The sequence below is a fragment of the Camelina sativa genome, chromosome 2 (assembly GCF_000633955.1).
Source record: "Camelina sativa cultivar DH55 chromosome 2, Cs, whole genome shotgun sequence".
Classification (NCBI taxonomy): Eukaryota; Viridiplantae; Streptophyta; class Magnoliopsida; order Brassicales; family Brassicaceae; genus Camelina; species Camelina sativa.
The window spans coordinates 17,672,466-17,700,200 of NC_025686.1; the positions used below are offsets into that span (position 1 = coordinate 17,672,466).

The 27,735-nt window shown below is 35.3% G+C and overlaps 5 protein-coding genes and 1 pseudogene across 8 annotated transcripts; 2 read left to right on the plus strand and 4 right to left on the minus strand.

The window, feature by feature from the left end:
- On the minus strand, positions 765-8,133 carry LOC104728114 (calcium-transporting ATPase 8, plasma membrane-type-like). Of its 2 annotated transcripts, none has more exons than XM_010447146.2 (34): positions 7,796-8,133; positions 7,579-7,677; positions 7,433-7,475; positions 7,187-7,281; positions 6,973-7,104; positions 6,784-6,873; positions 6,601-6,670; positions 6,401-6,471; positions 6,240-6,323; positions 6,074-6,151; positions 5,921-5,998; positions 5,659-5,739; positions 5,500-5,582; positions 5,280-5,388; positions 5,141-5,196; positions 4,940-4,982; positions 4,788-4,871; positions 4,558-4,695; positions 4,395-4,460; positions 4,214-4,309; positions 3,897-4,013; positions 3,669-3,809; positions 3,510-3,569; positions 3,072-3,227; positions 2,863-2,979; positions 2,637-2,735; positions 2,361-2,498; positions 2,152-2,255; positions 1,974-2,019; positions 1,677-1,805; positions 1,490-1,591; positions 1,298-1,389; positions 1,130-1,211; positions 765-1,036 (listed from the first exon to the last, which is right to left on the minus strand). In XM_010447146.2, exons 1-33 carry the CDS (start codon positions 8,039-8,041, stop codon positions 1,160-1,162), a joined length of 3,195 nt encoding a protein of 1,064 aa, XP_010445448.1. In that variant the 5' UTR covers positions 8,042-8,133; the 3' UTR covers positions 765-1,036; positions 1,130-1,159. The 2 variants fall into 2 exon arrangements, with proteins under 2 accessions (XP_010445448.1, XP_010445455.1); XM_010447153.2 differs by having other exon boundaries at positions 5,921-5,995; positions 7,796-8,132.
- On the plus strand, positions 13,025-15,991 carry LOC104728137 (golgin subfamily A member 6-like protein 6). 3 transcript variants are annotated; one of them, XM_010447165.2, is made up of 4 exons: positions 13,025-13,234; positions 13,406-14,461; positions 14,549-15,384; positions 15,469-15,849. In XM_010447165.2, the coding sequence occupies exons 2-4, from the start codon at positions 13,516-13,518 to the stop codon at positions 15,847-15,849; spliced, it is 2,163 nt and encodes a 720-aa protein (XP_010445467.1). In that variant the 5' UTR covers positions 13,025-13,234; positions 13,406-13,515. The 3 variants fall into 3 exon arrangements, with proteins under 3 accessions (XP_010445467.1, XP_010445473.1, XP_019091332.1); XM_010447171.2 differs by having other exon boundaries at positions 13,026-13,281; XM_019235787.1 differs by lacking the exon at positions 13,025-13,234 and having other exon boundaries at positions 13,516-14,461; positions 15,469-15,991.
- Positions 18,393-19,776, plus strand: LOC104728146 (uncharacterized protein At4g00950-like). Its single transcript, XM_010447177.1, has 2 exons — positions 18,393-19,247; positions 19,537-19,776. The coding sequence occupies exons 1-2, from the start codon at positions 18,597-18,599 to the stop codon at positions 19,621-19,623; spliced, it is 738 nt and encodes a 245-aa protein (XP_010445479.1). The 5' UTR covers positions 18,393-18,596; the 3' UTR covers positions 19,624-19,776.
- LOC104728153 (protein RKD4-like) lies at positions 20,267-21,258 on the minus strand. The gene is made up of 3 exons (XM_010447185.1): positions 21,064-21,258; positions 20,527-20,974; positions 20,267-20,428 (listed from the first exon to the last, which is right to left on the minus strand). The coding sequence occupies exons 1-3, from the start codon at positions 21,231-21,233 to the stop codon at positions 20,267-20,269; spliced, it is 780 nt and encodes a 259-aa protein (XP_010445487.1). The 5' UTR covers positions 21,234-21,258.
- LOC109127444 lies at positions 21,688-22,843 on the minus strand. The gene is made up of 4 exons (XM_019232114.1): positions 22,730-22,843; positions 22,298-22,370; positions 22,134-22,189; positions 21,688-21,989 (listed from the first exon to the last, which is right to left on the minus strand). Exons 1-4 carry the CDS (start codon positions 22,783-22,785, stop codon positions 21,884-21,886), a joined length of 291 nt encoding a protein of 96 aa, XP_019087659.1. The 5' UTR covers positions 22,786-22,843; the 3' UTR covers positions 21,688-21,883.
- On the minus strand, positions 23,552-26,879 carry LOC104728169 (annotated as a pseudogene).

Sequence of the window (27,735 nt, forward strand, 5' to 3'; positions counted from 1 at the left end):
AATATCATACAAATACAATACAAAAACTTAATTTTGTTTATATTTCCTATGTTCAAGCCCATATTCTATTAATAAAACAAAATTTTATTACTTATCTTAACTTGACAAAAATAATCAAATGTTTTTAACTGATTTAATTTTATTTAGAAATAATAAAATAATAATTTAATATTATTGTCCCAGATAAAATAATTTTCTGGATCCGCCAACTGCTTATCCTGCGTAATATTATTAACTTCTTCGTTGTACCACACACAACATCATTTGGAACTAAACTGAACAAACGAAGAGCTTTATAAGATACGGTTGAGATTATGCAGCGTTCACGTGAAAAAAAAATTATTTGAAGAAAAGAAAAAAAAAAAAAGAAAAAAGAACCGTTAAATCTTTAGACAAAACCTCAACCGCCCCGCCTCTTTGACTTGATTTTTACAAACCGAGTAAAACCGCAAATAACACGTATCTTGACCCCTCGCAGCCGCAAGGAATATGGTTGTTGCTATGAGCTATGGTATGAATGTTTGTAGCAATGGGTTTTGGTTTGTTGTGTGTACGAGTTAACTAGTATCCCACCCGCTGCCTCTAACCGGTTAAAATTGTCCAAGTGCCTTGATTCGATCAACCTATGGCAGTAAACCTAGGAGGAATGGTGGATTTTCGTGTAGGAACCAACTGACATTCTCAAAGAAATCGATAGAGAAAGGAGGATATAATCGGGTAGATTCGATAAAAAAAAAAAAAAAAAAAAAAAAACAATTGCGATGAATCAGCTGGATCAGAAGATTTAGAAACATCCAATAACTCATGAAACGAAAATGAAGAGACGAACTGATTGAACAAAACTTATATAAATATATGACTCTCACTCATTTCACTCTATATATGTTGAAGAGGAAATGAATTTTGACTGAATTAACTGTACTATGATATATACACAGCACAATAATCCGGCATTATATAGTCTCTCACGCACACCCACGCAGAGAACAACAACCTCCTAAGCGACCAAAGCTAGACGGATGCTTCAAACGTTTACCTGAAATGAGAATTTATAAGTTCAGAGTAACTCTACTTGTCAAAAAGATTCATGTGTGATTCATTAGAAGATTAGGGAGTAAAAGGTTCTTACGGTAGTTGTGCCTATATGGCGTTACAAATCTCAGTTACGGTAGTATTGGTTGGCTGGGTAAGGGTAGCGAGTGGCGACTTGGCTGAAAAAAAATTTGAACATATATATTGAGAAAAATGGGAAGAGTAAAACTTCTATAAAGTAGTTGAGGATCTTTATGAGCAGAACCTGAGCAATCCCAAAAGACTTGTCGTCACCCATTTTTTCATGTCAAGCTTGACTGAAGAAATGAACATGCCTGCAAACTCCATTACGATTATCTGACACAGAAGGAACAAAAAGAAAGTAATTATGTTTTCGGGTTAGATATGAACAGAAAAAGAAGATAAATGTTGTAATCACCTTGTACAGAGGACTTACCTGAAATATAATAGTTGAAGTTATTGTAACGAGAAACATATTCTCCCTAAGAATTTCTTTGAAGGTTTGGTCTACACTTTGGATTTCAAACTCATTAAAGACCTGCGTTGTTATAGAAAGACAGAGACATGATCAATACATTAGCAAATGAACCCTGATTAGAAAGAGTGGGAAAATCGTATATTACCAGGCAGAAGACAAAGGAATTGAATATAAATGTGTTCATCACTTTTTCGGCATTGCCCGTATGACCATGCTTCAGATTCAGTAGCTTCTCAGAATTTATGAGCATCAGCGACAGCACTAGGTAAAATACCTGGAGGTAAGGTATTTCATGAAAGAAGCCTTATTTAGAGGTCTCCAAACAGTTATTTTTTTCACTAATCTAACTAGTTAATTAATTATGACCAAGGAATTGTATTTGCAGATTATATCAGATATTAAGATCGACACATGACATGGCAAGAAAATTTAGCCAACATACCTGTATGATCAATTTGGACCACATAGTCTTGGTTATAAGAGGGTCTCTGGAAAAAAAAAAACAGGAAAAAGGTATACATATGTATGATCAGTGTGCTTATATTCACATAGAACTTATAGTTTTTTTAAAGACAATATATTAATCAAATCAGATCCATGATCCTATTCAGATTTTGTACCTTATACCAACCGGTGGCTTTCCCATTAGGTGGCGATCAGCTTTTGGTCTGTATGCCAACGCTATTGCCCCTAAGATGTCAATAATAAGGTTAAGCAACAGAAGCTGCATCAGGGAAAAGCAAAAACTGGGTTAGAGAAAAAGGTTTCAAATCGTGGTAAAGCTGGATTACAAGATGATGAAATAACAAAGGGATAACATTTTCTGAACCTGCACAGCGTTAACTGGAAATGCATCATAAAACACAATCTCAACCACACAGATAGCGAATGCTGATACACTGACAGTGAGCCGGAATAGGATAGATCTCTGGACATTGGTGTATAGAGATCGAGCCCATATGATACACTGCATTACCCAAACAAGCCTCTAGCATCTTATCAAAAATGATTTAAACAAAATTTAACTGCCAAAAGGTCAACGCTTGCTCATCATTTTTGTATGCATTCTATAAGCATACAAAAATAATGCATATAATAAACCAACCTTGACAATCGTAGTAAAATTATCGTCCAGTATGATAATATTGGAATTTTCTTTTGCTGCTGCGGTCCCTCCAACTCCCATTGCGAGGCTGACATCAGCCTGTGCAAGGAAAACATGAATCATAGGTTGTAGCGATGATTGATATGTCATTCTATATATAGAATACAGATTCTCTTTGAAAAATAGTGCGAAGTGTTTTCATAGTTTTAATATGATAACTACAAACCTCGCGTAGTGTCTTTGGATCATGTATTCCCATCCCAGTGGCTGCAACTATATGCCCTCTATTCTTCAGTGCTTGGACAAGAAGAAGGTTGTCGCTGGGAGAAGATTGAGCAAAAACCTTCACATAGAGTAGTGTCTGTTAATTTTTGGCTCAATCCAGTTCATAATTTATATATATTAAACCACAAATATAGAAGAATAGATTCATACTAAGATGTCTTCGGCAATCTGCTCTCTTTCTGGACCGGAAAGTTCACGGAATTGGGCTCCTGTCCTTATATTACGGCCAGATGCATCCATCAGTATCCCACATTCCATTGCTATTGCTTGTGCAGTCCAAACGTCCTCGTTAGTCACCATGCACACCTGAAAGTCAGCATCTTCCACTCAGAAAGTAAATCAATAAAAGGCGTTGATCCAAAAAATCGCTTATACATATGTTCTTCCGCAACAAATATTAAAGGTGCCACTGCATATGATGAAGTGCCTAATAGTCGGTTTAGCAACTCAGAAAATACTACTACGCCAAACTCAGTTACAGGAAGAAAATTTCTTTCTACTAATAAAAGTTCAGAGACTTCAAGTGTCATGTATGAGGTAGAACAATAATACAGCAGTAACATAACCCCAAAAAAAAAACCATGGCACCTTAACACTTCCGGAATTGCACAGTTGGATCGCATCCCTTGTGCCTGGCCGGCAAGGATCCTGCATGTTTTCAAAACGTTGGAATAAATAATGATACTAACAAGGTACCAATTCTTATTAATACAAACTTAAGTTTTAGGATGAGTGCTGGAAATGTACCTTTATACCAATAATAGCCAACAAAACAAGGTCTTGAGGTTCCTTAATGGTTGGAAGACTTCCCAATCCACAGGGTTGATAGGCAAGTGCAGCACAACGTAGTCCTTCCTTGCACATGTTTTCAATTGTTCCTTCAAAAAACTTAAGAGAGAACAGACTTATATTAAACAAATGCCGAACAAGAAATATGTGTATTTTTAAATTAGCCATCTACATTAATAAACAAACCTTTCGTTGCTGTTCATCAATTGCTCTGCGGTTGTTGGCCCTATCCATATAATCTTCGCATTTACTCAAAATAACTTTTGCAGATCCTTTCCAATGAACGTGGCCTCGTGTACCAATCTAGAAATGAATAATAAGTGGTAAAAAAAAACTATATAAGAATTAAATATGCAGGCAGATTTACAGTCAAACAGTTCCAGAGTTCTAACAAAGCTGCAACAAACTATCTCTGTGTCAAGTGAAAACTAGTATATATATGTGTGTGTGCGTGCGCGTGCGTATATATCTGCTCAACAACAATATAGACAAGGTTATGTTACCTGTAGTGCCACGCCTCCATATTTCTTTTTTGGGTTGAATGGTATAGTATGATGGACTAATGATGCTGACCTAACATCATCAAACTGCATTCCCAACTACAAAATAAAGTAACTAAGAGTCAGTAGTTATAAACATAATAGCTATAGCAAGCAGTAACGTCAGATTAGAAAGAAGCAAAACCTTATTCCCCAAGCGAAGAATGGCCTGTTCTGTTGGTGATCCATAGACCTCTGGTTCAGTGACTCCCTATAATTAATTATGAACTTACTAAGAATAATTCATATTACAGAATCTAATCAAAATAGTTTATATCCAACTCAACGCTGTAATCCAGGACATTTACCGTTTCAGAAACAACACTGCCATTTGTGTTTTGGGCAATGCCTTCTATGATTAGTCCTTTAAGAGACGTGGGCAACTGTGAAACATTAGCCATATCTTGCACTCTCCTTCCTCCAGCCCAGACATCAACCACAGACATCTGCTTAGCAGAAATAAAAAGCTTAAATGGGTACTCTGGGAGAATAAGAGGACACAGGAAAAATCTGATTGCATGTAAAAGAAAACAATTGCCTGATTCAAAGTTAAAATCCCAGTTTGATGACACAATATAGTTGTAACAGATCCCATTCTTTCAAATGCAGAGAGTTTCTGCACCTGAAAAAAAAAATGACGAAAGTTAAGCACTTGTTGATGCTCTAATGATGTTGTAAAAATCGGAATACCAAAAGTTTTTCGGTCATCATTCTCTTCGTTGTCTTTGCAAGGCTGATGGAATGAGGAAAATGATAAGATGAGAAACAAACATAAGTAACTGTCGTGATAAAAGAAATAATAAACTGCAATGGCATACTTTAAGGTTTCACTAAAGCTTTGTCTGATATGTATTTTGTTTAAACAAATTTTCAAAAGGATAAGAGACTTACTTCAAGCGAACGGCTATCGAAAGTCCAAAAGGCACTGCCACTACTATTATAGCAATCTGAAAAAGAAAAAAATTATTATGGTGAAGAGGTTACAAGAAAAAAGACCATATACCATTGATAAAGTTCAGCATTCCCGTACCCCAAAACTCAGGGATGTGATCACATATTCTATAGCTTCATCACCAGTGGTAATTCCGTAATTAAACATTGGAGTTCCATCTGAATTTTTGGCCCAACCACTAAAGTATCTGGAAATAAAAGTGTTGTTAGGTCCTTATTGCCAGGATGGAGATGGAGATCTTAGATCTGAATTCCGAACGTAAGCGCAATGGTAAATTGTAAAAGAAGGACAGACTTACCGGCCTAATCGAACACTACAGGCAACTGAAGCGAACAAAACGACCAACCAGCTGGCAGAAATCGCGAGCCATTTCAGGTATCCCTAGTAAAACGAATCATAGGTGATATGTGAGCAAACCATCATCGGTAGCAAGGAATTAGTAGTCAATAAAACAGACCTGGAAAGGCTTTTCTTCCTCAGTCTCTTGGGAAATCTCCATCTTCAACCCCCATTCAGTGTTCATTCCAACACTTGTAACCTTTAAAACACAGGGATAGAATAGAGTGAATTAGAATAGAGTAAATAGAGTGATCAAGAACCATGTACAGAGAAAGCAAGCATTGTAATGGGATCTGTTAGAAGATCAGGAACCATATCACCTATGAAATGGATGTGTCAAGCATAAAAACAAAATTTAAGGACGTGGATCGAGAGCTTACCAGCATTGTACCTGTGCCTTTCATCACTTTTGAGCCAGATAACAAGAACGGATTTCTTTGTACATCTTTTTGGACCTGCTAATCAAAAAGAGAGATTAGAAATACAGGGGAGGTAATGATACAGCTCATCAAGAGGGGTACAGTACAGCATACATTTCCGACTGAGCGAGTTATTTCTTCCTCGTCAACTTTCAAAGAGTTTGCAACAAACAGGACACCATCTGCAGGTACCTGCAGAAATGATCAAAAATCACACAAATTAAGATGTTTCAAGACAGACAAGCCAAAGAAAGATTTCTGTTAAAAATGCGATGCTTACTTGAACACCATTCCTGAGGGGTACAATGTCGCCCACAACAATATCATAGATAGAAACCCTGACTCTTCTACCACCTCTAATAACCTGCAACCAAAAACGTTCAGCACACATTGTGGGCAAGGGTAACACCATGCAAAAATGACTAACTAGCAGGAACACACCTCTAGGTGTACGTTTCTCTTCTCCTTGCTCAACTTTTCAAATTGACAAGACTGTTTGTACTCGATTCTAGCTGCAAAATGGGAGAAAAAAACAATATAAAATCTGGTTGTTCACTATACTCTCGTCTGAAAATTGAAGTACGACGACAAGTATTAAGTTGGCAAAGAACTCAAGAATATCAAAGATTGTACAACGATACCTCTCACAATGACGTAAAGAACAATGGCCAAAACGATGCAAGCTTCCACATACCATCCATCGAAGATACCCTGCAAGTGACTCATGAGCGCGAGATATAGATAATAAATTCAGACAGAAATCTGAGTAGAGCTCAAATTATAATTACCAAACTTGTCGATTTAAGGAAGAAAAAAAAACTCACCTTTGTGTTGATTCGGAGCAGTGAAAGAATAACTCCAGCAAGCACAATAACCAGCAAATGATAAAACTTGCTAGCTCTCCAAAGGAAGCACTACAACAACAATCAATGGAAACAAAAAAAATTGAAAAGCTTTCCCAACTTTAAAAAACATAAAAACCGAAACTTTCTTGTCTACTAGATTGTTCATACCCAGAAACTCTTCCCCTTTCTGCAAGGGTATGTGTTCGACCCAAATGTGTGCCTGCGATGCTGTATCTCCTCATCGTTCCGATCTATGCCCAGTTTCAAGTCAGTCTTCAGTAGGTTTGATAACCCATGAACCTGTGAATCATCATCATCATCATCAAATGGGTAAAATCAGAATAAAACCTAAGAGCAAAGAATCAACGAAAGAGATGATTACCCCATTATATCGATTCAAAGCTTCAAGGCTACCATCTTTGACTAGTTGAATGAGTTCTTCCAATCCAATCCCAAACCCACCAGAAGTTGATGGTTCTGTGCCAAACCCCAAAAACAGAAACGATTTTATTTCGGTTTGAGTTTCCGGTTTAATAAAATTATAAGGTTCTATAGTCCGGTTAGGCGGAGAATACAAGAAAATTTTTTACGGGAATACGAAGATTTTACAAAAGAGTCAAATTAATACCGTTTGCTGAGCCTTCTCCTCGTTGGTCGTGATCATGTACATGCTTTTACCACAAGGAAACATCAAGATTAAAGAACAGTTCGTAAGCAAAACAAAGATCATATATCTACTAAGTACTAACTAAACTGAGATCATTTTACGCTTACTGATTGGTCAGGTGTTCGTGTTCGTGTTCGTGTTCTGTTCCTCCTCAACGTCTCGCTTATCACTCGATAAACCGCATCGGATGCTCTCTTCAACTTACCCTGTTTAGATTTTAACATTTAGATTCACCACCGTGCAAGCAAGACCAAGTAATATAACCAATGGTACTGAATCAAACAAGAATCATACAAAGTGAAAAGAAAAGTGTACTCAACTCACCCTCCTCGAGGAGCTGGGACGATGATCGGTACTAGTAGCAAGACCGGCTTCCAAATCCAGAGGTGCAGATTTCACATCTTCAGCTTCAGGTGCAGATCCACCACCACCAAAACCTTCCGGAAGGTGTGAGGCAGAAGATGAGTAGCAGGCGCCGCGACCAACCTCGAGATCTCCAGGGCCTCCTTTATCATTAGATTTGGTTGGCCTCTTCCAAAACCTCAACATTGAAAAATCAAATACCACCATTGATTGAGAAAGCAGAGTGATGACTGTGATCTACGAATAAAGAAACTAAAACTTTGAGAGAGAGAGAGAGAGAGAGTGAGAGATGTTTGGTATGTGAAGAGTGGTTTATCGAAGTTGGTAGTTTCTTTATAAGAAGGGTCTAACATTCCGAAAACCACGAGGTTCCTAAACTCTCTCCTCCTTCGTCCGATTAGATGGAAATCAACGGATACGAAATTAAATTAGTTGAATAATATGAAAAAGGCATATTCATTTTGAGATACCGACGCATCTTACGTGTTCCCGAAGGTTCTCTCACGAATCACCTGACTCTTACATAGTACAAAGTTTGTAAGAATTTGTGTATCGCTTGAAAGCTCAACTGGTCGATAACGTCTCCATTGAAACACCAATGCCCAAAGTTCAATCCTCCTTCGTTACTCTTTTTTCTTTTACTTTTTGGACTTCTTTACTTCGTTACTCTTTCCCATTTTTTTTTATATGCATTTCTCTAACTCTCTTTTCAGGTTTTTTAATACTATGAATCTATGATAATCGTTACATGTACCACAGCATCTCTTAAACATTGTTTTAGTAATGTATATATATTTTTTTTTTTGGTTGGAAATGTGAAATTGATTTATCAACCAAAGGCTGATTGGTACATTTCGGAAAAGAAAAAGAAAAAAAACGGTTGAGCTGGATAGGATTGGAAAGATCTTTCTTAAAAAAGCGAAGCACCACATGACCTCCAAAGCCTTTTTGTTTTCTAATACATGTAAGTCACGTCACAATCTCAGATTCTTCGGACTCGTGTCGTGCGTGCCGCCATCATCTTCTCTTTTCACGTCCTTGTCTCCTCACTTTTCCTTTTTCTCACTAACACTATCATTAATAATTATATTTCTCTACTAAATATTTTTTTTTAAAAAGAAGAAGATAATGGCTATTATGTTTCAGTTTGATGATCTGCAGATATATATAGATATATAAATCTATAAAGATTGTTTTATTCTATTTTTTATCTCTTTCTCGTACGCGGTTTAGACGAATGATGGTTAAAAGATTATAAGACAAAGCCGTGAGTCGAAGATAATAAATAAAGAAGATAAACGGGAACATGAGTCTCTTCTCTAATATATCACCGTTTTGAACCATGTTTTGTCCTACGTTACATGGAAGCGCCGGTGAAGCTCCCCGCTCCAGAATCGGAAGCGGAAGCGGAAGCGGAATCGCGATTCCAAAGAAGTGGTGATTGGGAGTGTTTTAGAAGCGTCGTTTCTAAGTTGGAAGAGTAATTTTAACAACTCGGAATGGTGATCGGAGTTTTTTTTACTCGTTACCGGTGGTTTTCATCTAAATGAAGAAGAAAAACAGTTTGTACACGTGAGCGTTTTTTTAATTCTCTTGGCCAATTAAGGCTTAGAGGCCCAATTAATTTTCTTTCTGTTTGAGGCCTAATTCATTATATTTCTTTAGTTTGGTTTAATTTAATTTATGTATTTCCCTCAAATATTCTTCACCTATATTTAATTACCCAATTTGAATATAATTTATTTTTAGTTGTCATTCAAATCTTATTGAATAATAACTTAATACTCATGTTTAACTAATATATCTTTTTTTAACCAAAAAAACTAATATATCTAGTTATCTACAATGTTAATCACACTATTTTCTCATTGGTTTATCGATTTCATATTCTACCATATACTAGGTTTTGATTGGTAGTGTTTCTTGTTTATTTACGTATATTTTCCGATAAATTTTAGACAAAGAACACGATAAGTCGTAGAAAACGTTGCACATAATGATGAACACAAACATTTGTACGAGTTTTCATCGTCTACTATTAGAACACATTTTAAAAAATTAACTAATTTTCGAACACAGCATCCTCTCACATAATGAGGTTGAACAAAGCATGAAGAAACTCAAAAATGTTCACAATATCAATAAGTAACATTTGGATGGTCAAATCCTTTGTCTAATGCATCCCTGGCGATGAGAACGTAAACAAGACAGTCAAAAAACTATTTTAGAATTTGGTATAAAATTATTAAGGGACTTTTAGTCATTTTACATGTACGGTAACCAAATACAAATATCAAACTACAAATTACAAAACAAAAACAAATCACTAGGTAAAAAAACTATAAATATATAGAAATAACACCTTTATTGTGTTTATCACACCAATTATTTTGTTTACCTGTTTCTACCGTTATTTTGTATCACTATAATTCAAACATTTGGTGTTGAGATAGCTCTGAATGACCCAATTTCTATACTATATATCAAAATAAGGAAATTATTAAATTTGTTCAGAAAAATATGTTTAGAATTCCAATCTGATAAAGTTTACACACATATGTATTTAAATAATTAAAGTCATGCTAAACGACTCAAGAGTATAAATATACTCACTATTTCATTCATTTAAGGGGAAGTAACAATTTTTCTTTTTTCATATAAGAACTTTTATACAGTCTGCTTGATGAAGATTGAAGAGATACGTCTGTAAGAACTTTTGTCCCTCTATATTGAATGTATTTTTTTTTTTCTTTTATGGATCAAATGTATTATTTCATTGTTTCCTTTTGCTACATATTTGTTGCAAAATCTTTATCGTTTGGCGTTGTTGTAATCATATATTTATATTTTCTTATGTTCCCCAAATAACAACAAAACAAAGAGGAATATTCACTAGGATCTGGGGATGATGCATTTCAAAGATCAAAACTGAGATGAATCATCGACAAATGTTGAGACGGCTCTGGAGACTGTCAGACTGTGTAGGCAAAACTCACTCTTCAACTCGCATTACTGTTTTAATTATAGATGTAAGGATTAAGGAATTAGGAGGAATCTCATGCTTCCACGTTAATTTAAAATTTACTAATATGGTTGAATATAATGTTGTGGTTTTCATGGATAATAAAAAAGGTCGTCATTAGGAGTTTACATGGATAATGGATTGTTACATATAGAAAAGAATCATAAACACGTGGTCTGATGTATGCTTATCCTGTGTAATTTTAACTTCTTCATTGTACCAGTACCACACACACACAGGCCACAGCAGCGTCATTGGATTTGGATCTAAAGTTCTAAACTGAAAACAAACGAGTCAAGAAGTTGTCAACAAAACAAAATATATAGAAAGCAAAAGTCCATTGGGCTTGATGATGGGCCTGATTGAGACATAGCGTGTATTTTCATATGTGGTTTACTAATAAATAAATAAATGGGTTACTTCAAAAATTAAGTACCATCATTAGGGGTGGACATTTCGGTTTAAGTTCGGGTTCGGTTCGGTTCGGTTTATTTGGTTTTAGTAAAACTCTAACCAAACTCAACCGAAATTAGTTTGGTTTGGTTTGTGTTCGGATCGGTTTATGTTTGGTTCGGTTTGGTTTGGTTTGGTTTTAGTTTGGTTTGGTTTTAATTCAGTTTAAAAATCAAATAATTTCAACAAAATAAAATTGATTGTGGTTTTATAATAGTTAATTAATCAAATAATTTAGAAAAGCTAAAAAATAAAATTAATACTTAATATTAAATATAATTAAATCTATATTTATATTTAGTTAAATTTATTAGAAAAATTAAAATAAAGTAAAATATAAACTAAATGCAAGTAGTAATAGATAAAATCACATATTTATAATTTTAATAATATTATTAATTAATTTAATAAACACATTGGGTTATTGGTTCGGTTCGGTTTTAAACCAAACCGAACCGAACAATTTGGGTTGAGAATAAACATGACTAAATGGTTGGAGTGTTGGATTGAGTTTGGTTTGGGTCGGTTTGAGTTTGGTTGGTTCAGTTCAGTTTGGTTCGTTTCGGTTTAAATGCCCACCCCTAAAATCCATCATCTTATTTTAATCAAAACAAAGTTCCCAGCTTTACAGATTTCATCAAAAGGGAAACATGAAAAAGAAGCTTGATTGGTTCTCGAAGTAAGATCCCAAGAGAGAAGCTTTTTGTATTTGCATAGTTGTCTTCATCATCATGATGACCTTTTTATCTAAACAATACTATTCCTTTCTTCCTCACCAATCCTTCCTCTCTCATTTCAACACTTTACTTCTTACAGAGACGTACTCTTAAATTTCTAATCTTTAACCCTTTTTAGTATATAATTAGCAAGGTTTAAACTGACCCAGCCGCTTGATTTGTTTCTTTCATGATAATGTATAGTGAAAAGTTTCTGAATTTTTACATTTCGTTTCTAAAAAGAATGCGTTTTGAATATGGATGTATGTATTTGGAAGCTTCACTGTTTGATTGGGATTAAAAAGTTTTCGAATTTAGAATAGACAAGTGATGGGTTGTTTGTTTTTTCAGCAATTGAATGATGTAGTTCTCAAGTTGTTTGTAATAATGCCTCAAAGAACAAAACCTTTTTCGTCAAAAGAAAAAATAAAAATTCTTATGTAAATTTAGAAAGAATTATTTAAAGGTGTTAGTTAATGTTTGATAGTGAAATGGAATGATTGAACTTTTTACATGGTCCACTTTTTATAAATCTCTAATCATTTTTGTGGTTTAAATTTCTTTGATATTTCTATATCACGAATCAATTCATAACAACTTGATGAAAGAGTATTTATGTCGTAGATACAGTGTATTTTTACCCCTATGGGGAAAATAAAACTCTTTTTCTATTTCTGTGTACCCCTTTTTAACTTTTGAGTTTAAAAAGTTCGTTTTCTAAAAAAAGTTTTCTATTCAAATTGCAACATTAGTGCCAATCTGATTCTGAAGTTAGCAGTAATGAAGATTGGATCTTGGTTAAGCTATTGTTTCATGGCTTTTGTTGACTATTATTAGTTTGATCTTGCTCTCTCATAACCCTGGTAAAAAATTATGAGATTATTGGAATGAGAAAGTAAGAGCAAGTGGGGACATGTTAAGGGGGCCTTTGTGTTAAGATAAAACCAGGAGAAGCATACATTTCTTGCTTTTATTTTATCTATCTGTAAGGATGATCTATTACATGATTCTTCTCAAAGTGTTTTTACATGTGTGTCAGATATTTTTTTATTCACCAAACTTTATTCCCATCACCATCTGGAAAGAAAATAAAATGAAAAGCTTATGTAACTCCCACCCAACAATATAACATGCTATACCACATGTACTATGCAGTTTTCTTGTGCTTAGACTTGCAACTAATTCACTCAACCTTTGTTTAAATCTTGCGTAAGATCTCAGACTTCTTTACTGGCATCTCTTCTTTCTTTCTTTTGGTATCAATTAAAACCCTTCGGTTCCTGCATTTGATTTTTTGCTATTTTTTTCTCTTTTGGATAATTAGATTTCACATTGAATTTAATCAGAAGTTTCTCTCATTGCTTTTTGTTTTCCTATCAGATGGATTGTAATAGGCAAATTGCGTCTTGAGATTCAGATTTAGTCACATCTCTACGGAGGTTGATTGTCTTGTTGTTGCTGTCTGTGGTTTTTTTTCAAGAGCAGCCATCATGTCCAAGGGAGATGAGAAACAGAGCGAGATGAGGAGCAATATGATGCTATTTGGTTTACTGATTAGGAAAATCTTTGATGAGGAGAAGAGTAAGCTTCTCCAGAGGCTTGAGGATGCCAAAAGTGAAATTACAGAGTTGAAGAAAGTGAGGAATGAAGATGCAAAAGCTAACGAGAAGGTAGTTAGTATATTCGCGTCTCAAAAGCAGAACTGGTTGAGGGAGAGGTATGGAATAAGGCTTCAGATTGAGGCTCTGATGAAGGAACTAAGGAACATTGAGAAGAGGAAGAGAAAAAGCTTATCGGAGATGCAAGAAAGATTAAAAGAAAAGGAAGGTTTAGTGGAATCTAAAGATAAGGCAATGGAAGAAGAGAAGCGTAAATGCAAAGAATTAGAAGAAAGGCTTGTCAAAGCCGAAAAGGAAGTTCAAGATTTAAGGGAAACGCAAGAGAGAGAGGTGCAAGAACATTCGTCTGAGCTGTGGAGGCAGAAGAAGACATTCCTTGAGCTTGCTTCTAGCCAGAGACAGCTTGAAGCTGAACTGAGTCGTGCAAATAAGCAAATCGAAGCTAAAGGACTTGAACTTGAAGACTTGTCATTGGAAATCATTAAGCTGCGAAAAGATTTGGAACAGAAAGATCGAATATTGGGTGTGATGATGAAAAAGTCGAAACTGGACATGACAGAGAAACAGATGGCATTGCTTAAGGAGGCTAAAAGGAAGCAAGATGAAGAAGAAGTAAAGAAATGGAGAACGAATTCAAAATCTAGAAAACACGAGAGACGGTCACTAAGAAGCATGTTTGCTTTTGAAGCCACAAGTAAGTCTAAAACCAACAGTGTTCCTTCCATTACTCATATTGAACATCTGGAGTTGAATAAAGATCCTGATGTCATCCCACAAATCATGGATTCCTACTCTATTGGTGATCTCAATGAACTAGGTAAGTTCTCGAAGAGGTTCACGTTTCATGTATAGTCTCTTTTTGAAATTTTAATTGATTCTGATTATCCGTTTATACATTTTAAAGGAGTGGATGAAATTGCAAAGAAGCGTGAGAATTTGACATTTGGTGAGGAAGAACTTTGTATTAGAGTTATAGGGAAGAAGGGAGAGATAGAGCTAGGGGAATTTACAGATCATATGAAACTAAAAGATGAAAAGGTTGAAGCTTTGTGTTTGCATCTGATGAACTCCGAATTAGAATTAAAGCGGTTGAGATCTTGTATTGAAGGAATGAACCAAGAAATGTCACAGTTGAGACACGAAAACACACAGTTGGAAGGCATGGTAAATCGAAGAGGGGAAGAATCGGTTTCCCTGAAGAAACAAGAACTCAAGACTCAGTTCAAAAGCTTGATACCCCACAAGAACAATACGAGTTGTAGAAGAAAGGACACAGAACCAGAAGAGCGAGAAAAAGAATTCAGATCAAGGGAAGTTTCTCAGGAAAATGCAACTGAAAAAGGAAGGGAATCATATTCTCCTGATGAGTTGAGACATTTAACTTTGAAGGCTGCACAATCTGATGCTGAAGAAGGATCTGAAAACGAAAGACTCTTACCAGAGAAAAGAGAAAAAGGGAATGGTAAGGAGAGTAAGAGCCTAATAAGGTCATCAAGCACAAACAATCCACCTTGGAGAATGGATCTTCATGCTCTTGGAGTTTCATACAAGATAAAGAGGCTGAAACAACAACTGATGATGCTTGAAAGATATATTGGGAAACCGGAGAGCCAAGAGATCGAAAGAAATAGCAGTGATACCGGGAAAAGAGCTTTGTTATTGATCATTACATTGCTCAACAAACAAGTTACTAGGTATCAATCACTACAAGAGAAGATTGATGATTTGTGCAAAAGAATGGTAAGCAGATCATTTTCTCTTACAGGTTACATTTCTGTCTCTGTTAACATAAACTGATTCTTTTCGGTTAACCATTATCTATAGCATGTGAATGACCCGGAGAAGATTAGTGGGAAAATCAGAGCAAACGGAGAAGCCAAAACATCACTAGAGCATTTCTTAGATGAGACATTTCAGCTGCAAAGATACATAGTGGCAACAGGACAAAAACTAATGGAGATCCAATCCAAGATCGCTTCTGGCTTTGTTGAGGTTCTAGTAGGAATAATCACTACTGAATCATCCTCTTCCACTAGCAGCTTTGATGCAGAACGTTTTGCAGAAAGCATCAAAAGTCTGTTTCGGGAAGTGCAGAGAGGGCTTGAGGTTAGGATATCCCGAAGCATAGGTGATCTTGAAGGCACATTAGCTCGTGAGGGAATGATACATTTGAAGCGACGGGGCAACATGGAGCTACGGGTATGAGAAGCTATAAAATGTGTAAATTCTTTACAATTATTCTTCTTAAGCTCTTTATTGAGGTAAATGAGAACAATTAGCTTTTGTTATGTATATAGAATTCACTCATATATATATACTAGGAATCCTCGGTTTGTGTTTAAATTAACTCCTACAGGCTACAATATAGAAACATCAAACATTGTTTCTTCATCTTTTGTTGAAACTTTGTCAATTTGACTTCTAGTATCATAGATGCTCAATCAGATTATTGGTTTGGTTTATACAGACCAGAAATTTTGGTTCGGTGTTGGTTAGCAGCAGCCAAATTAGAAAAGCCCCTACAGAAAAAGCATCACATATTATAAAAAGACCTAATTGGCTAAGGAAAGGATGGGGATTAAATTGGATGTATCTGTCGCTTTTGGAAGTTGATAGTAAAAAAGTAGCTTTTAGAAGTGATAGTAAAAAGCATTTTGCATGTGTTTTTGCTTTGCCTCTTTATGAAAGCTACAAACATTCAATCTACAATGTTTGGTAGTTGCGTCTTGTGTTATCTCCTCCTATTGCAATATAATGTTATACCAAAAGAGGAAAGATATTTATATCAGAAATACTTAGAAAGTTTGGTTTAAAAAAAAATTAAACCCAATTGTCTTTATGAAAAAAATATTTTAAGAAAACCATTGTAGGTTTGAAAACTCGTATGTTTTCTCCTATATCATATATAAACAAAATGAAGATTGTCCCCTTGACGAGTCTTCGACGATTAAATTTGGTGTTTAAAATGAGCTTTAAAATGTGGTTTTACTGATAGATGGAAGTCTTCCCTTTAACGAAGGTGATTAGAGTTAGAGGGTCTCCAAGACCTTATAAGGTAAGATCATAAGTCATAACACCTTTTGGCTTTTTAGATTTAAATCTCTCTAATATTCTAATTTATCAGGAAAAATGAATTTTAAGAAAATGTGCTTGTGGTTGAGAAATTGAGAAATATTTTCTCCACTTTTACAAATGATACATTCTAGCACTTAGCACTGCAGGTTTCGTAAACGCAATCGAATTGCTTTATGATAAGAAAAAACTAAAAAGCACACAAGTGCCCAAAAAGAAAATAAAGAGGCCTTCGTTGTGTGGGTTATCTTTATAATTCCCCCTTTACTTCTTCTTTTATTTCGTAACGAATGGCATAGATTAATTTCACATTCTATTAAGTATTATCTTATACTATTAAACCTAAGAGAAGAAAGTAACATTTGACATTTTGACTAATGTCAGTGGCCTCTCAATTCTCGTTAACCTAACAAAGTTAAAATCAAAGCAGTCCTCATCTTACCAACGTGGCTTAATTACTTTCATTTATACTTTTGTGATACTAACTACAACTAAAAATGGTTTTAGCTAACATATAACATGTGAATTTCTTTGATTTCTAGTTTTTAAATCAAAACTTTGACATAAACCACATCTTAAATATATAATACGTGGTTTGTAATATTAATTGGAGTGCTTGTATAGCCTAATCCGGATTCATTCTTCTTGTAGTTGTGATTGTAATGTCTAACCAATCAACCATCGTAAACTTCCTAGTCAACGCAAGAATAATATTGTAGATGTTATAAAGATAAAATAAACTATCAATCATTTAAGTTGTGGTTTAGCTTAGTGTACAAAATTGTTTTTAATTATATTTGTGTTGGTTGAACTTGATATGACAAGGGTATAATACTATATAATTTTGTAGAAAAAAATATGTATAGTTCAAAACTTGCCGTAAGTCATAGTTTCGATAGATTTCCAACAGAGAGACATATATGGAGTTTCAACATGTTGCATGTCAATCATAGAAATACAACAAAATACAATATTGATACATCTAAATAATGCATGAAAGATGAAAACTACTAAGAGAAGGCGAAGAGACAGGAGATTCGCATGATGCTCCTAATCCTCACATTCGTTTCTACACAAAAGTCGCTGCAGCATAACTGATGCAACGACAAACATAGAGAGACTAGAGAGAGATAGAACACAAAGAGAGCTGCCCTTTGACTTTTTCAATCCCTAAATCAAATTGACCGTTGGTCCATCAACACGTCCTCGTCAACGTCCATCACGATTACCTTTATTATTTTCTGTTTTTTTTTTGCTTTTTTTACAAAACACTTATCCCACAAGATTTGCAGTTTTATATCACTTGCCTAAAAGCCAAAACAAACTAACAACGCATGTGTCCTTCTTCTAAGTGATAACAATGAAACACACCTTCACATGTGTAACGTTTTGGAACCTAATCATTACTTTTCAATCTACAAGTTTACGTACAAAAGGAATGAACTTGGCATAACAAATTTATAAGATATTTTTATGAGAATTCAACTATTCACGAATTTTTGATAGTGTGAAGGTACTCAAATTAACAAGTCGTTTTCAAATTTTCAATAATAATTTTTTAAAAACAAAATTAGAAAAGACCACATCCCTCGTGAACAAGAAACACAAAAGAAGAGCCGTTTCATTTATTTTATTAAATTCGAAAAAAAATCATTTAATAATATACTTATATCTTTTCTTGTCCATCATGTCTTCTATAACCTCCCTCTCCCACTACTATTCATCGTCCTTAAACTTTTCCTTTTTCTTGTTCAAATGAATCCAATCTCAATAAAGGTTTCTTTTTTTTTCATCCTATTTAATCCAAACCCATTTCATATAACGTCAAAAAAAACATTACTTGGTTTTCATTAAAAATTCATCTCCAAAACAAAAAAAAAATGGTTTTTGTAAATGATCATCAAGAACGGTTCTGTTCTTCTACAACACCTAAGCTTTCTCTGTTTTCATATCCAATGAATAATAATAACAGAGCATATGAAACAACTCCAGGGTTAGCTACACCACCGGTTAATATCGCCGGATCTATTCCTTTTCAATGGGAAGAAGCTCCGGGGAAGCCTCGTCGTGTTAAAAAACCGGCGAGGTCGAATCATAAAGGTGTCGTGAGAGGTCTTGACCTTCCTCCGAGGCTTCTTTTGCCGGGAGAATCCACGACTTCGGTGAATGAGCCTTCTCCGACGACTGTTCTTGACGGTCCTTACGATTTACGTCGTCGTTCACTATCGCTTCCGAGATCGTCGGCTGTGATTAGGAAGCTTAGAGGAGTTGCTCCGGCGCCGGCGCCGGAGAAAGAGCAGAGGTTGTTTGGTGGTGGGTCGAGTAGATGGGGAAGTTTTGGGAAATGTAAAGATGTGTCTGAGGGTATATTTGACTTTCCACGTTTTGGAGACGACGGTTGTGTTTGCCGGAAGGATTGGACCGGAGGAGGAGTCGCCGGAGACGGCGGTACAAAAGTGAAACTTTTTAGGATTAGAAGAAAAGAAGGAAGCTTTTTTAACCTCTCTCATACAACAAAGTCTGAATTTTGGGTAAGTTTTTCTTTTTCCTTAAATTCAGTTTCTGATTCTTTAAAGTTTTTATCAAAAGTTTCATACTTTTTAATAGTCACAAGATTCTCAAATTTTATCTTATGAATATGAATTCTTTGTCCATTGGAATGTCCATATTTTATTGCAAACAACCAAAAAAATGAAAAATCATTGTCAAATTGATTAAAATATGGGTGCAATAATAATATGGACCTGTTTTTTTTGGGTATGCATTGCATGTGAGGGAAGTAAAAGCGTAAACCTAATTATTCTATATTTATAAATGCAGGCAAGGGTTTACGAAGGGTTTAAGCAAGTGATTCCATGGAAGCGTAAGCAAGAGGATCTTCAAAGAACCAACTCTTCCATTGTTTAAAAATCGAATCTCTTCTAATTCTACAGTTTTAGTTTAATTTATATAGTTTGGTATACTAATTGGTCTTTTCTTGTGTGTATACTTTTATTTTATACAAATCTGTCAAGGAAACATTTTAATATTATGATTTACAATGATAACTAGGTTTTTATTGTTGTTGAATTCACGGAATTTAAGAAAGTGTAGAGATAATTTGAAAATGAACTAAATTCTTAAAAATTCGTATCATTATCACTGATGTGAAAACTCAAAAGACATTTCAGCCAAAACTCAAAAGACATTGCACACAAAAAATGAAAAGATTTGTTTTTAATAATATATATTTGTCTATAATTGACTTTGCTAGTTTTTTGTAAATTTTGTCAAAGTAGATAAAATTTGGTAGTTAAATTATAGTAAAGCACACGTTTCCAAATCATTGTATCAATGCATTTGTAATTTCTTTTGTACGCAAATTGGTATTTTATTCAACTCGTCAACCTTAATTTCATTCATCAAAATAACTGATAAAAAAAGGTTGCTTAGTCCATCGAGTAAATGGCTATAAAAATATAAGAATCATATTCCCTAAATATTATAGATTAATTGACCAATTGGGTCAAAAAAAGACATCAGTCCAAACAACAAAAACAGTTGTAGAAAATCAATAGTAATCATCAGCAAGTGACTTTCGTCTCTTGTAATTAGCTTTGAAACAAGCTTGCCTCAGCTTCTTGGTTCCATCACTGAGTTCAGCATCAGGTTCTTGTTCTATAAGAACCCTATGTTCCTCCAAGTTCTTCACTTCTTCCTCCATTCCAACACTCTGTCACCAAATCAATTTCAAACACACTTTCAAAATAAAAAAACATGTAACGTATAATAAATACTAAAAACGCTATTCCTTAAATACTAATGTTGCACCTTGAGATTATTGATGAGGGAGTTCAGACTCTTGAGCTTCCGGTGAGGCCACCGGTAAATACCTAGTTCCCTACATCGCTTCTTCAACACGGTAAGTCCCACGTTCAGTTCTTTCGCAGCTTTCATGATTGGTCTATCGAAGAACTGTTTGATCTCAGACATCTCTAACTTGTCCTGCCTCTTTTTCTTAGAGTTCCTCTTCTTCACTGTCCTCTTTTCAGATCTCACGTTCGAACTCGGACAGTCGTTTTCAACAGCCAATGGCGAGGATGAACCACTGGAGATGTAGGGCTCTTGTGCCGGCATGTCAATATCATCAGATGGGATTATGTTAGTCATGTCAATGCTCTCGAAGAGATCTTCAAAGCTTTCGTACTGAAACTGAAAATGCAAACCCCGAGTTGGTTTCAGATCTTCTATATTGAGGAGAGACTCTAACGGAGGCAACCTGTAGAAACCACAAAACGATTAATAACAGAACAAAGACACAAGAGATAACTTGTTGAGGAAGAAAAAAGGTTTCCAACATACACATACTTGTTTAACATGTCGTATAGCGAATCTGGATCATAATCGTTTTCCATTTTTGGAGAATTGAGTAGAGAGAGAGAGTTAGGATCCATTTGTTGAAGAATCAGTAGTGATTGAAACGAAACAGAACAAATTTTAAAAAAAGAAAGAGGAGCGGAACATGGTGATGAACTCATTACGTATGTATAGTCTCTGTAAAAAGAAGAGTAGTGTGTTAGTTCATAGGGATTGTGTACAATGTAATGGGAGTTACAAGTCCCAAAGCGTATAATCATTAATTGTTAAATCTTTTACTAAATACCGTGTGTGACTTTAATTAATTATATGATCATGGGGGCTGAATTGTGTTAGTTGTTTCTTAATTAAAGCTCGGTTAAAAATTAGTCAAAGTCAATAATGCATGAAAGTGATAAAGATCTAAATTACTAAAAAAATCACAATCGGTATTAATTGAATGTAGATTTTTTTGTGTTATTATTTGCATTAGGTGATGCATGTGTTATATGTTACGATGATAGATACATTTGATGTGGAAAGAGGATGGATATAGAGTTAATGAGAGTCTCTGTAGTAATGATAAATTCATAGTATTTCGAAAATGAAAATACATAATGTAGTTAAGTCAAAAGCTTTAATCTGTAATCATCTTTATTCACTTCTCAAATCCAGTTCACATTACATAATAGTAATACATTGTTTTGAATAAATCTGTGAAAAAAAAAAAAATCGAAAGGTTTGTGCTCAGAGCAACCAGTGAACTGACTAAAACACATTGTAAATTTGAGTTCTCGGTGAGAAATGAGAAAAAAACAATCTTCTTGTTGGTTTACTTCTGCCCAAATTCTTGAATTGTTCTTGTGGCCAGGGTAAGAACATCGACAAACGCAGAGAAGGAAGCACGAAGAAGCCTTGCCTCTATCGCTTCAAAATGCCTGTAAAATGATCAGGTGAGAAAAAAAAAATCAAAACTAGTATAAGAAGTAGGGGAGAAGTCGAATAGGTTCTATGGACCCTAAAAAGATGTCTATTCAAAATCAAAATAAGGCGATGGAAGGACTTGAAGAAAAGAAACTCACACAGAAAGCTTGTTGTTTGATACTGACATAACTCTTCTCACTTTATCAGGCTGCAACTGTATTAATGATCATACAACAGAACAAAGTCTAACATCAGTGAAAATGGAAATTAGATTTTCTATTCATATAGAGTATTGGAATAGAATTGAGAAATTGTCCAAAACCTCTTTATCAACAGCCAATGATGTATAAGCAATCAAAGCATGTTCTTCCGATTCAAAATTCACATCCAAATTACTGCACATTGCCAAAAAGCTCTGTTACATCAGTATCCCTAACAAAGTCCCATTGTAAAGATACCAACTCTATAACAATCTAATCGTCTCAATATCCTAAAGAGCAAGTTCAGAGGTTCGAATTAACCTAATTGAGCGGAGCAATGTAACAACTAACTAGGTCGTATTACTCTGTTTATGTGAGTAAAGATCGAGTAAGTTCCTTAAAATTTATCAGACCCAAGATCTCTATAATCGAATCCTTATGTTCTATCATCAGATACAGAGCAAACACGTTACGAACTAGCAGAAACTAAGAGCTGAATCACTGGAGAGAACAATTGAAAAAATTCACAAATCAGAGACATTTACAGAACATACCAGCTAAAATCCCAGGTTTGGTCAGAACGAGTAATTACAGGAACAGTCGCAGCCATTTTCTGCTACTCACTTCCTCCTTCCTTCGTCAATGGGGAGGGTTTTGGCAAAATTGATTAAAACCCTTTCTGTTTCTGCGACGAGCACAAGACCAAAAAAAAACACAGAAGCATGATTTGAGTGGGCTTACAAAACAGGCCTCCTATTTCGAAGCCCATGATTTTTTTTTTTCTGGTAGCGAGACGAATTGACGAGAATACCCTTTTCCGTAAACAAAGGGTCCGTCCGTCTGTGAAATTGTGTGAATAGGGAGGGTATATTCGAGGAGTATATCTTGCATGAAGGAATCTTTGAACACTAAACTAAGCATCTCTCGTCTACTCATTTTGCTATCTCTTCGCTCTCTCTTCTCTATCTATGGTTCTTCAGATTAAACCATCTCTCAGCTACGCACATAATTCACCGAAGAAAAGCTTAATGAAGATTTCAGACAGAAACAGTACCAGGCATGTCCTTTTCTCATCTCTTTTTGTGTTTGTTTCAAGAAGTAGCTAGCTTGTTGACTTGTTTCATCATCTTATAATAAATGTTTCATAACTAGAAGCTATATATCCTTCATGAATATTTTTTTTTTGATACATGAAAGATTCATGAAACCTAGCTAGAATTAATGTTTTATATCAAAACCCCAAGCTTTCTAATGCATTGAACTGTTTTCTAGTACTACTATTATGATCTTATTCATTTATAGAGATAATAATCATAGCCTAGTGATTTTAGCATAGTTGTTTAGGACTCTTGTAATTCTTATTTTGATGCAGAAACTTTAAGAAACAGTTGTGTTCTCATATAGGTACACAGAAACACGTATCTCAACTGAGATTTCGATGTCTTATAATTACATACTACATTCGTAGAACAAATGTTTGTCACGGAGTGACGTTGTATTGATCCTCTACACGTGTCAATATATCAACAGTTGGTATTGTAAAAGCAGTGTCTCCTTCTCTTAGCCTCTGTTTGCAGCAAGATGATCTTTTAAGCGCTTATGTTTTCATCAGCTTGATCATTGAAGAACTGCCTCATTGCTTGTATGTAATTTTCTGTCAAAAGATTTCAGATTATGATGAGTTTAGTTTCTAATGTTCTATCTTTGATATAGTTCACCAGTGAGGAGGAGCTTACTTGGTCGACAAATTGGGAATGTGAAGGGTTGTTGTTATGTGAGAGAAGGTCCAACTTTGACGGGTTTTACCATCCTGAAAGTTCTTCTTGCATACTCAAATGCCAAAACTAGAAGTCCAAAGAGGAAAAGTAGAAAGCGATTGAACTTTTCCACTATGAAATGTCCAGGAGAGACGGCACTCTTGCTTTCCGAGGAGCTTCTAATCAATGTTAGTCTCCTCTTGAAATAACCTGAGGAAACGAAACAGAGCAAGCATTTAATGGTATACTGATGTTAGTCTCAGAGGCAGAGCAACACCTTCAAAGAAAAAGAATGGTAAAGAAAATATAGAACTTCTATACCTGTATCTTCCATGGTGAGGTTAGTCCAATCAGTTGGTTTTTTCTTCATTTCTGACGCCTTGATTAACTCGAGAAGAGATTTATTAACCTGACATTGACCAGAAGGTACATGTTAATCCTTTTTTTTCCAGGTTCTGAGGAAACAGAGATACTGACAAGTGACAAGAGCATGGGAAACTTTGTTCCCTCTTCCATAATGTAGCAATGCTATTCCTACAAGACCTCAGAGCCTGTAAGTCTAAATAGTTTGGTATCGTAACTAAAACCAAGGAGTAACAGTATGATTGCTTCCAAACAGGCTCTTTAAACTTTTCTCCATATATGATTAATTCAGTTAATCAAATTCATAGCCAACTATTGTTCTTAATTTCATGATAGTATGATTCAATTTCGGTCTTATATCTTTTCTGTGAGTTACGGTAATCTGAGTATGACATCCACTAACATTTACTGCAGACTGGAGCATCTTAGGGAGGTCTTATATACATCAGACGCAAGAGAGATTGAGAAGTTAGACATGAATAAATAAGACAGTAGTACCTCTTCTGTTCTCTCGTGGCTTACAAGATGTCCTCCATGAAGATCCACCATTTTAGCTACAGGATATAGTCTCTGTGCCAATCTTCTTGCGTAACATATCTGAGCAATCACATCATGTCTGCATATAACCCACCACATACTCAAATTAAGTACTATGTAGAGGTAAAGATTTTACAAGATCAAAAAACCCAAGATAGAGTACACAAGGTCACTTGGATTCTAATTGCGTTGCTGTTGCATACCTTCCATGAATGACTGAGACAAGAAATCCAGCTGAGCGGATTAGTTCGATCTCTGGTTTTGTGATTTTGTGTAACCAACATGCATTAAGTTGGCCATCAAACCCGTGCTTGGACTGCATTCCAGTTTCTGATATTCCTTTTACATATTGCTGCATTGCATCTCTCAAATATTAGTTCCCTTAAATCATTCTTTGGTGGTATATGTAAAAAAATTCACAGAAAGACCTGTAACCCACCTCGTATAAAATGGCCCGTCTTGTGTTGGTTCCTACGGATTCTTCTAGGTAATCCTGCATATATAAACAGCATGAGAACACTCAAATATTTCCTCTGGACAGTAATACAAATTTACTCTATTTACATAATTCTTAAAGACCAATGATTTGATCTCTCAGTCAATTGTTAATAATTCTTCGAGAGTAATGACTTTGTCAACCAATTCACTCATTTGATCGCTTGCTCCAACCGCAAAGTGAGAAGAGCAGCAATATTTGCAATATAGAATGAAAGTTACAATGAAGCACACTTTCAACAAATGCATTTTCAAAATCTCGCTCTATTAACAACTGTTCAATGCTAATTTTTGTTCTTACAAATTCAGCACATGGAAAAAGAAAAAACTAAAAGTCCCCACCTTTGAATAATGTGTGTCCAAATCAACAGCTGCCCTTTGTTGAGGAGTCTTTGCCTTCAGAAAACGTATCGCAATTGAAATTGTTTGTCGGTCAAGCTGAAAGCACATAAAAAACAAAAGGCCATAGTCAGATTTTTTTGTATGTAAGTGTATCTTGTGATACAATAAAACAAAACTTTATCTTCATATGAGAAACAGATTCACACATATGAACCAAGTCAGTGCTATCAAAAGAAAGAAGATTCAACAACAATAGCGCCACGCATATCATTTCAAGTACCTTCGGGAAACATTCGAAACCTCCACCTGTAACATTAAGCAGCGCCAAAGAAAGAACACGTTCGGGCACCAATGCAGCTAACTTGCAAGCTATCATTGCTCCTGTTAATCAAAAAGCCAAAAAAAGCAAACAATAAGACTACTTGAAGTACCAATAAATTTGGCTAGAAAACAGAAACCAAAAGTTACCCATAGAATGGCCAATGATGTGAGCTCTCTTCCAACCCAAATGATCCAACAAACTAATTGAATCCTTTGCCATTATCGTTGTTCTGCACCAATATACAAAAACCAAATTGAGTGAAAGCTAACAAAGCCAATTTCACATGCAATCATTAAAACCAAGATTAAGCTCTTCAGTATTGAAATTGGGGGCAATAGAGAGAGAGAGAGACTGACTCACGTGTACTCGGATTTGTGGGTAGGTATGGAGCTTCGACCCATACCACGATTATCAAAAGCACAAACCTCGATGCCTGAATCATCATCGGAAACGATTCCGTCCTCCTCGTCGTCGTCGTTGGGTTTATCTTTCCCAGTCAATCCCTTGATTTAAGGACCCCAGGATTCGTGGGTTCCAGCTAAACCTGAAACAAACAAAAAAACCCAATTGAAATCGAAATCTCTCAGGGTAATCAATCAGAAGGGAAAACAAAGATGGGAGATTTAACAGACCAATGATGAGAAGAGCTTTGATAGGACCATGACCATATGTTCTGTAAAAGATCTTAACGGCGGCATTGTTAAGCGTCGTCTCTGGGCCGACGTCTTCTTTCACCACCTCGCAAAAAGGCATCGTCTTTTTTTCTTTTTTTTTTTTTCTTGATTTCTGAAACTATGAAATGTCTGTGGTGGGATCGGATTGAGCAACCGGAGGAGAAAAATAAAAGAAGAGGAGAAGAAATGAGAGAACTTTTCTATAGAGAGAGAGAGAGACAGAGACAGAGAGATTGGGTTTTGTGGTGGTTCGGTTCGGTTCTTTTTGGGTGGAGGTTATGACTGCCACGTAGGATTGGTCGGCTGGATTTTTATTGGCGGGTAAATATCTAATAAAGGTCAACGGTCAAATTTTTTACACAGAAAAAGAAAAGAATTATTATATGTTTTTGACATGAGAAATTAATATTATACTATATAGAAAAATAGCACGTGAAAAAAGTAACACTCATGCATCAAATTAGATATCAACTAAGCTATTTGATGATATTATCAATGTGTTCTTTTTTTTTTTTCTTTATCAAGGAACATTTCAATTCCATCCCATCAATTTTCTATTAATATGGATATTCAGTAGTTATATTTTATTAATACATGAGATGTGATAGAAATATAATGAGAAATAGTCAAGAAATACGGTCACGAATCATTCTTTTGAAATGTTTCAGTTGTATTCTTTTTTTTGGTCATCTGAATTTTATTAATGAGTCAAAGAAGGATACAAGTTGAAATTACAAGAGCTGCCGGACTACGACTACTGAATGTCCTCAGAGTCATTAGCCCAAAAGAGGGAAGTTGATTAAAAACAAACGCTTAAGCAAAAATTTAAAGAGGTACAAATGATTTGGAGAAAATGAAACCTAAACACTATAATTGTACAAAAGCACGAGAGACTCCCGCTTGGCTTCTTTAGAGAACATTATGCGTCGGAAGCACCAATTAGGCCGGATCAAATCTCACACCAACACCAAACTAGAAGCAAAACCGACAGAGAGGAAAGCAAGATACCATCGCGACCAAAGACACAAATACAACTACCCAAGCACCTCACTAGCCAGACGATGAGAGCA